Source organism: Etheostoma spectabile, unplaced genomic scaffold (assembly GCF_008692095.1).
Source record: "Etheostoma spectabile isolate EspeVRDwgs_2016 unplaced genomic scaffold, UIUC_Espe_1.0 scaffold00008340, whole genome shotgun sequence".
Taxonomy (NCBI): Eukaryota; Metazoa; Chordata; class Actinopteri; order Perciformes; family Percidae; genus Etheostoma; species Etheostoma spectabile.
Window position 1 is genome coordinate 22,501 of NW_022603585.1, and position 10,373 is coordinate 32,873.

General features: G+C 44.5%; 1 protein-coding gene across 2 annotated transcripts in view; it reads left to right on the top strand.

Annotated features, from left to right (window-relative positions):
- Positions 1-8,973, top strand: part of mkln1 (muskelin 1, intracellular mediator containing kelch motifs) — a gene marked incomplete at both ends in the record, with an annotated part of 29,625 nt that extends 20,652 nt beyond the window's left edge. For both annotated transcript variants that reach the window (XM_032508569.1, XM_032508571.1), the window contains 4 exon segments: positions 4,351-4,463; positions 6,285-6,497; positions 8,083-8,304; positions 8,844-8,973. In XM_032508569.1, the coding sequence (XP_032364460.1) occupies positions 4,351-4,463; positions 6,285-6,497; positions 8,083-8,304; positions 8,844-8,973 (678 nt within the window).
- Between the last annotated feature and the right edge of the window lie 1,400 nt (positions 8,974-10,373).

A 10,373-nucleotide genomic window follows, 5' to 3' on the forward strand; every position in this document is an offset into this window, starting at 1 on the left:
TGGTAGTAGCATGCTGCACGCTGATGAGATTTACCCTTTTTTTTTTCTATAGAGGCAAGTCGTTCGGTTCCTAAAACGTACTGAATTTGGTACCCAGCCTTAGGTTTACCTTGACCTTCCAGGACCAGGACCCCCACCTATGACATGGTCACAGTATCCAATAGGAAGCCCTTCATTCAGGTTCTGTTTCCAAACATGAAAGCACACATTCGTACAAAAACCTTCATCTTAAACTGATTTAAAAGTCACGAAAGCACCAGATCCAGGGTACAAGCGGCCGAAATGGGTTTCCTCAGGAGGGGGTCTGGTTTCCTCAGGAGGGGGTCTGGTTTCCTCAGGAGGGGGTCTGGTTTCCTCAGGAGGGGGGCTGGGGCTGAAGACCCAGGACTAGGTGGAGGGACGTCCAGCTGGGAGGAGGCCTCGGGGAAGACCCAGGACTAGGTGGAGAGACGTCCAGCTGGGAGGAGGCCTCGGGGAAGACCCAGGACTAGGTGGAGGGACGTCCAGCTGGGAGGAGGCCTCGGGGAAGACCCAGGACTAGGTGGAGTGACGTCCAGCTGGGAGGAGGCCTCGGGGAAGACCCAGGACTAGGTGGAGAGACGTCCAGCTGGGAGGAGGTCTCGGGGAAGACCCAGGACTAGGTGGAGGGATTATATCTCCAACCTGGCCTGGGAACGCCTCGGGATCCCCCAGTCGGAGCTGGTTGACGTGGCTCAGGAGAGGGAAGTTAGGGGTCCCCTACTGGAGCTGCTGCCCCCCCCGAGACCTGATACCGGATTAGAGACTGAAGATGGATGGATGGATGGATGGATGGATGGATGATTTAAAAGTACAATAAAAAATAGTTTTGGCTTTCCGATCCTCATGCCAAAAACCCATTGTTGATCATAATCAGTGACTCATTGAACACACAACTCATTCCCCCCCCCCCCCCCGGCCCATCCTCCGTCATGGCGCAGCTTCTTTCCTCCTACACGAGTCTCCGATACAATCACAACTTCACACAACTCCAAGTGGCCTGCGTTTGACCCCGAGCTGTGTTTTCACAAGCCGACGCGGCACAGAATGAGTCGAAAAACCGATCGGATGTTACAGAACATCAAACGTCTCGTTGCAACACGTCCTCTTTCTGCAACTTCTAACACGATACCGGGTGGGAAAGTTATATTCCAAACCGGGAAATTTGGATTTAATATCCTAAAACAATGCAATGCCCTGAGTCAAGTCACACTGTGACTGAAAATGAGGCAGGTCGCGGCGCGTTATTTCGATGAATCGTATCGAAATGTCATCAATATCCACACCTACAGATGGCTTTATTAATTCTAATGTATTGTAGTGTGCAGTGCATTGTGTAGCTGTATTATGAATGACACAAAACAGTGCTGGTCACTGTTGGTCTCCATCATCTCATACAGACGTCCTTTTTTAACATTTATTTCCACGTTTCCATCCACAAGACACCGTGAAAACTACAGGGAAAACAAACACATGAAATATAATGAGTCGAATATACTTTCGGTCATTTTTACACACGTTTCTTTAACTAGACGGGCCCCGCGACAGTGCAGAAAGTGCATTAAATACAAAGAAATCACAACAAATATTCAACAAATGTAACAAAGCTGAAAGCCCGTACATCTGCCGCCACGTCGGCTCTCGCTGAATACCTCCTTCCCACAATGCAACAGGTGTGGCCTTCACTAAACTCTGGTCATTCGACCTTTTGATTTCAACGTAAGAACTAGCATGTGTAATAAAGAACAAAATGTAAACACATCTTTTAATGTTAAACATTTTAGTACAATTTTAAATCAAATGTCCCTTTTTTAAACTTACTTGTTACACATTTTTAAGGTTTTTAATCACCGTATGAATTCGCACATTAATGGCATTATCAAACAATATGGACTAACGTGTTAATCTTGTCCACACAAAAGTCCTTCCAGGTCAAAATTGACTTTTTTTTTGTGCTTTTCAAATGTTTTTGTCACTTTTTCTGATTTATTTGTCACTTTTTTCCAGCTTTTGGCATTTTTTTTTTTTTAAACCTGAGCTGGTTTAATAACGGGTTTTACACTTATTCTTGGAATTCATGCTCAACAAACCTCATTTATATCAAATTATACGTACGTTTTTAGTTAAAAAGACAGAAGTTATGAATTATTTTGACTAGGTCACAGATGGGTAGATGTCAAAGTTGAGTCCAGATACTGTTTTGAAACCATTAAAAAAAAAAAGAATTAAAATGCTGTAAAATAAATTAAAAGAAAATAAAACACACAAATAATTCAATTAAAGTAATCATTAATGTCACCTGAACAACGTATGGAATAATCCATGTTATTTTTGGGGCAATTTGGTTGAAAGAAATCTAATATTTTTTATATTAAACACTTTGAAACGGGTCAATTTGACCCGAGGACAACACAAGGGTTAAAGGGGCGCTATGCGGTTTTGGGCCATTTCTTTGCTTTTAGCTCGCAGGTTTTTCCTCTAGCAGGGTTTTCCCAAAACCTTCAGCCCACAACCCCCAAAGCAACAGTTCAAGTGTCTTGCAACCCCCCCCCCCACTATAAACGTATATAAACATTGCGCACCGCAACCGCGCACGCACTATAGACGTATCCAAACACAAGCATACTGACAACAGCCATAACATTATCCTACAGTAATTTACTCATTACTTTAATTTGAACTTAACCTAATGAGATGGATGTGTGGGATGTTTGGAGCACAGCAAGTCCAGTCTTGGTTTGATGTTGGAGACCAGCTACTCGGAAGGAAAGAAAGAGAAAGAAAATCAAAAGAGCTGTTTCATTTTATTTATTTGCTTTTTTTATTTTTAATGTAGCCACTAGTTTTATCTTGTGTTAAAATCATGGCTAACATCTGCTATTTCTAATCGTTTTTTACAATTTTTATTTTATTTCCTGAAATCAACTTGCGCACCCCTGCCCTCCCTCTCTGGCTCGCGACCCCCCTTGTGGGTCCCGACCCCCACTTTGGGAATCACTGCTCTATTGAGCCCCCCCCCCCCCTTACAGCTTCAGAATAGATACAGTGAGGACAATAAGTATTTGAACACCCTGCATTTTGCAAGTTCTCCCACTTAGAAATCACGGAGGGTCTGAAATCGTCACCGTAGGTGCACGTCCACTGTGAGAGACATAATCTTAAAAAAAAAAAAAAAAAAAAAAATCCAGAAAACACAATGTAAGATTTTTTTTTTTTAAACTATTTATTTGCACGATACATTTGTAGGATGATTTTTTTTTTGCCGGCTAAGCCATGACAATAGTGTGAAAAACTCGTTACATTTCGCAATTCGTTACATAGCGAGAACCTGATATCGCACGATGCCTCCTGACACTGAGGCCACCGCAAGTTGGGGGGCGTGGGGGGGTTTCCGCTCACAGGTGCTAGTGGGAAGCAAGACGACCCCCATTCAACTCAAACAAAAGTGATATATAACCATTCTAATCAATCAGAAGCTGTTCAGTTAACCCGTTTGCGCCGGATGCTTCGCGACGACACATCTACCGCCGGTTATTGCGTTGCGCCACTCTGAACCTCCCGCCGGCTGCTGCGTGGCGCAACATTTTGTATTGGTCGGTCTTTCCATGACACGTGCAGCAGAGAACGCACGTCATTGTTCAAATACACATGAGCGGTCTTGTTGGCTATTTAAAGCCATGTGACCACCAAATGTACCGTCGTTTGCTGAAAATCACGTCAATCACCAGACAAACATGTGCGTTTGTTTATGAATGTTTTGAGAGACGAGCGAGAAAACGCCCCGACAGAGGAGTGTAGATTATGAATGAAGATGATTGATGAATAGACATCCTCCCTCCCAACTCCTCACTATCTTCCTCCATGTCCTGTCCCCGCCCTCGCGTCTAACTCCTCCTCTGATCGCCTCGTAGACGTTTCCTCGCTCGTCTCTCAAACATTCATAAACAAACGCACATGTACGTCTGTTGATTGACATGATTTTCAGCAAACTACGTACATTTTGGTGTCACATGGCCAACAGACCCGCCTCATGTGTATTTTGAACCAATGACAATGCGTTCTCTGCTGCACGCGTCATGGAAAGATCGACCAATACAAAATGCTGCGCCACGCAGCAGCCGGCAGGGAGGTTCAGAGTTGCGCAACGCAGTAACCGGCGGTAGATGTGTCGTCGCGAAGCATCCGGCGCAAACGGGTTAAGGTAAATTAAGCTAATAAAACTGCGTAGTCGCCCTTTAAGCCGGTTCCCGGTACTGCTTTGCTTTCCAAAGCAGAAAGCACATGACAGACGAGGAGGTTTAATGTTGGTCCACATGTTTGTTTGCCCCGCAGAGACCGTTTACCTGTTTGGGGGCTGGGACGGCACGCAGGACCTGGCTGACTTCTGGGCCTACAGCGTTCAGGAGAACCAGTGGGCCTGCATCTCCAGAGACACCGAGAAAGAAGTGAGTGGGCTCGCATGGAGAGCTCTACAAATCCCGAATATTACCATACAAGTCACGATGCAATTTTCTCTTTTAGACAGATTTTTTTAAACTATTCATTAACCCTCTGAGGACAAAAGATGCACTGGAGAGTCCAAGCAACATTTAACAAGACTCCTGCTCAAAAGCGATATTGCAAGATTTCATCACTACTTTTGTGAACCCACAACTTTTGTAAACTCCTTTCAAGCACCACATCAATTGAGTGTAGGTACATTTGAGAAATATGTCAGCTTTAGGACCAAATTATCTCTTTACACGTTGCTCTGGAACAATTTTGGACGTCAGTATCCTGAAAGCTGCGTTTGTTCTGAACAGAAACACAGGTGGATTTTTAAATCCACTAGCCACTTCAGTTAAATCTTATTAATAGTATCACATCATAACAAGAGTCATGTCTAGACATTTTACAGACAGAGTAGGTCTAGACCACACTCTATAGTTCACAAAGACCCAGCAATTCCAGTAATTTCCCCAAGAACAAGCGTTTAGGGAGACAATGGTGAGGAAAAACTTCCTTTTTAGGCAGAAACCTTGAGTGATGAGGAAAACTCGGTGCCGGTTGTTGGTGTGATGAACAGTGGCCATAATAGTCATAGTAAAGATAATGGAACTATGACTAGAAATAGTGGTTGTAGTAGTTGATGGCGTAGCAGGGCACTGCAGGATGTAGCAGGGTGCAATGTTTCTTTGCCACCACTATGGCCATGCCAAGACCCGCCCTTCTTGTTCACGTCCTATCCCCTTATCAATCAGCTATCCTAACCTTAACCACTCAAGTCAAATGCCTAACCCCAGCCAATTATAGGTATAGCAGGACGTAGCAGGGTGTAGCAAGGCATAGCAGGACGTAGCAGGGTGTAGCAGGGCACAGCAGGATGTAGCAGGGTATAGCAGGAAGTATCAGGGTATAGCAGGAAGTATCAGGGTGTATCATGACATAGCAGGACGTAACAGGGTGTAGCAGGACGTAGCAGGGTATAGCAGGACGTGGCAGGGTATAGCAGGACGTAGCAGGGTATAGCAGGGCGTATCAGGGTGTAGCAGGGTATAGCAGGACGTAGCAGGGTGTAGCAGGACGTGGCAGGGTATAGCAGGACATTGCAGGACATAGCAGGTCGTAGCAGGACGTAGCATGTTGGGGAGCGGGGACCATGGCGACCGCTGCAACCATTAGTAAGGTGCTATCCTAATCCAAGGAAAACTGCAGGGATAAAAAAACATAAGGACTCTGGGGAATAACCTCCACAGAGCCAACACGTTTTGCCTCCATTAAGGTGTAACATAGGAAATACACGAGCACTGGTCTTGAACTTATTAAGACTATAAGAACGCACATTTTGACTATTAATCTGAGCCTGTCAGCGACAAAACAAGCACTTTTGTGCAGGTGAATACAAGCTGGACAATTAACAATGTCAGTGTCAATCAGTCACTTAAACACAGAAACAAGAAAATAGGGTCCAGGTTGAAAAATTGGACTTTTTATGTGTTAACCAGATATTGTATTAGCTGGAGTTCAGGTGAGTTTTTGTTTAATAAAGACAGAATTCATTCATTGATTGTCTTTCAATTTTCGAGGTGAAGTATACTTGTTAATGTGATTTGTAGTCTTCATCACGCCTGAAATTATTCGTGGTTTGACGAACAATCTTTGTGAGTAATTCTTTTCCTCTCCTCATCAAACACATTGGCTGCCCAGATTTAAGACTAGTGAATTCATTCAGACACTAACTATGCATGTGCCCGTCTGTGTCTCCCCCCCCCCCGTGAACCAATCAGAGCGGCCCGAGCGCCCGCTCGTGCCACAAGATGTGCATCGACTCGCAGCGGCGCCAGATCTACACGCTGGGCCGCTACCTGGACTCCAGCGTCCGCAACAGCAAGTCCCTGAAGAGCGACTTCTACCGCTACGACATCGACGCCAACACCTGGACGCTGCTGAGCGAGGACACGTCGGCCGACGGGGGGCCGAAGCTGGTCTTTGACCATCAGGTACCCGCGTCCGTCTCTGTCGTCACCGGGGCGGCACAACGCGAGGACAACATGCCATGTCAGGGTTTTCTTCAGAAGTCTACAATTTAAAAAATCTGAATTTTAGGCCTTAAAACAGTCTTAAGACGGTCTATAAGATCAGATATAAAAACAGATTTTAGTCTTTAGTGATAGGAAAGTGCAAGTTTAGTAATACAGGGGTTGCAAAAATGGATACAGGGCTTAAATTTCATTCATTATTGTCTTAAGAAGTCTTAATTTGGACTTGGCGATACCTGCAGAAACTCTGGACCAGTACAAGAGGGGTCTTCAAAGTCTTAAAAAGTCTTAAATTTACAGGGGTTGAAAAAATGTATCTAGGGCTTAGTTGACGTTGTGATATAGGTCTTAAATTTCCTTCATTATTGTCTTAAAAAGTCTTAATTTGGACTTAGTGAAACGTGCAGAAAACTCTGGATTTGCAAGAACCGTACCGGCACCAGAGGGGTCTTTCAAGGTCTTAAAAAGTCTTGAATTTCTTTAGAAAAGTCTTGAATTTCATTCACAAAGGTCTAACGCTTGTATTGTCTTTCTATAAGGTTAAAAACCTCCGTTGTTTTGTCACAAAACACGTTCTATCGTCTAGTAGTATATTTGCTGGAGTATTGTGTTCTAGGTCTCAATTTATTTTTAATTAATTACGTCCACGCCACTCTATCTCTAATGCTCTTTTTTGTGATATTCTGTTTTTTCTTTCGCTAGTCCAGATGTAATGTTGTATTACGTGTATTAAGTTTAGTAATCGCGGGGTTGACAAAAAATGCATCAAGGGCTTAGTTGACGTTGTGATATAGATCTTAATTCCTTCATTATTGTCTTAAAAGTCTTAATTTGGACTTAGTGAAACGTGCAGAAAACTCTGGATTTGCAAGAACCGGACCGGCACCAGGGGTCTTTCAGGTCTTAAAAGTCTTGAATTTCTTTAGAAAAGTCTTGAATTCTTTGAAAAGTCTTGAATTTCTTTAGAAAAGTCTTGAATTTCATTCACAAAGGTCTAACGCTTGTATTGTCTTTCTATAGGTTAAAAACCTCCGTTGTTTGTCACAAACACGTTCTATCGTCTAGTAGTATATTTGCTGGAGTATGTGTTCTAGGTCTCAATTTATTTTTAATTAATTACGTCCACGCCACTCTATCTCTAATGCTCTTTTTTGTGATATTCTGTGGTGTTATAATATATAATGTCGTTGTATAACGACTACAAATGAGACCAACGTGCTTCTTATATTGCAGCCAATTAGTCTTTAACCTGCTTTTTTTGTAGAAAGTGCCCCAGCATTCATTCATTGTTTTAATATCTCGATGAAGTCGATGATGAAGATTGTTTTAAAATATCTTTTGAAAGTCAAAAATGAAGCAGAAAGTTTGGCTTTCCACACAAATAGTGGAAATCAGTTCCTGCACACTGCCATGTGTTAAGTCTCTTCTGTCCCGCACTGCTGCCGGTTGTCCAAAATGTGGACATCGGAAGCTCCTCCCGCTCCCTCTGTCTGAACTCAACAACCTCCTGTGTCCTTTGTCCCCTGCTCCCCGCCCCTCGCTGCAGATGTGCATGGACTCCGAGAAGCACATGATCTACACGTTCGGCGGTCGCATCCTGACGTGCAACGGCAGCGTGGAGGACAGCCGCACGTCGGAGCCCCAGTTCAGCGGCCTGTACGCCTACCACTGCCAGGCGGGGACCTGGAGCCTCCTGCGGGAGGACTCGTGCAACGCCGGCCCGGAGGACGTCCAGTCCCGCATAGGACACTGCATGCTCTTCCACACTGTGAGTAGTGGTCCCCTAATACTGGATCTGAAGTCTCTTTATATAGACTTAGTGGTCCCCTAATACTGTATCTGAAGTCTCTTTTATAGACCTTAGTGGTCCCTAATACTGGATCTGAAGTCTCTTTATATAGACCTTAGTGGTCCCTAATACTGTATCTGAAGTCTCTTTTATATAGACCTTAGTGTCCCTAATACTGTATCTGAAGTCTCTTTATATAGACCTTAGTGTCCCCTAATACTGTATCTGAAGTCTCTTTATATAGACCTTATGGTCCCCTAATACTGTATCTGAAGTCTCTTTATATAGACCTTAGTGGCCCCTAATACTGTATCTGAACGTCTCTTTATAGACCTTAGTGGTCCCCTATACTGGATCTGAAGTCTCTTTTATATAGACCTTAGTGGTCCCTAATACTGGATCTGAAGTCTCTTTATATAGACCTTAGTGGTCCCTAATACTGTATCTGAAGTCTCTTTTATATAGACCTTAGTGGTCCCTAATACTGTATCTGAAGTCTCTTTGTTTCCCTTTACCAGAGAAACCGCTGCCTGTACGTGTTCGGGGGTCAGAGGTCAAAGACGTACCTCAACGACTTCTTCAGCTACGACGTGGACGGGGACCACGTCGAGATCATATCCGACGGCACCAAGAAGGACTCGGGCATGGGTACGCCAGCAAACACGACGTTTTCTCTTTAGAAAGTCCCACTATAACAGTAGAAAGGAGCTGATTCAGGTCTTTGACTAGCAGGTCTTTGACTAGCAGGTCTTTGACTAGCAGGTCTTTGACTAGCAGGTCTTTGACTAGCAGGTCTTTGACTAGCAGGTCTTTGACTAGCAGGTTTTTGACTAGCAGGACTTTGACTAGCAGGACTTTGACTAGCAGGACTTTGACTAACAGGTCTTTGACTAGCAGGTCTTTGACTAGCAGGTCTTTGACTAGCAGGACTTTGACTAGCAGGTCTTTGACTAGCGGGTCTTTGACTAGCGGGTCTTTGACTAGCGGGTCTTTGACTAGCGGGTCTTTGACTAGCAGGACTTTGACTAGCAGGACTTTGACTAGCAGGTCTTTGACTAGCAGGACTTTGACTAGCAGGTCTTTGACTAGCAGGACTTTGACTAGCAGGTCTTTGACTAGCAGGTCTTTGACTAGCAGGTCTTTGACTAGCAGGACTTTGACTAGCAGGTCTTTGACTAGCGGGTCTTTGACTAGCGGGTCTTTGACTAGCAGGTCTTTGACTAGCAGGTTTTTGACTAGCAGGACTTTGACTAGCAGGACTTTGACTAGCAGGACTTTGACTACAGGTCTTTGACTAGCAGGTCTTTGACTAGCAGGTCTTTGACTAGCAGGACTTTGACTAGCAGGTCTTTGACTAGCGGGTCTTTGACTAGCGGGTCTTTGACTAGCGGGTCTTTGACTAGCGGGTCTTTGACTAGCAGGACTTTGACTAGCAGGACTTTGACTAGCAGGTCTTTGACTAGCAGGACTTTGACTAGCAGGTCTTTGACTAGCAGGACTTTGACTAGCAGGTCTTTGACTAGCAGACTTTGACTAGCAGGTCTTTGACTAGCGGGTCTTTGACTAGCGTCTTTGACTAGCGGGTCTTTGACTAGCAGGACTTTGACTAGCAGGTCTTTGACTAGCAGGTCTTTGACTAGCAGGTTTTTGACTAGCAGGACTTTGACTAGCAGGACTTTGACTAGCAGGACTTTGACTAGCGGGACTTTGACTAGCGGGACTTTGACTAGCGGGTCTTTGACTAGCGGGTCTTTGACTAGCAGGTCTTTGACTAGCAGGTCTTTGACTAGCAGGACTTTGACTAGCAGGTCTTTGACTAGCAGGACTTTGAGGGTGCAGAATCCTAGCTGATGGACAGGTGTTCAAATACTTATTTGCAGCTGTATCATACAAATAAATAGTTAAGAAACAGTTACCCCGGGGCAGATCTGCAGTCCCAGTCCCAGTCTCCCGGGCCCTGGTGGCACCCCGGGGGTGTATAGTCTAGATGCAGTGAGATTACGAGAGAGGGAATTGAAAAAAATTCTGATGTGTGGTGATGCAGAGCA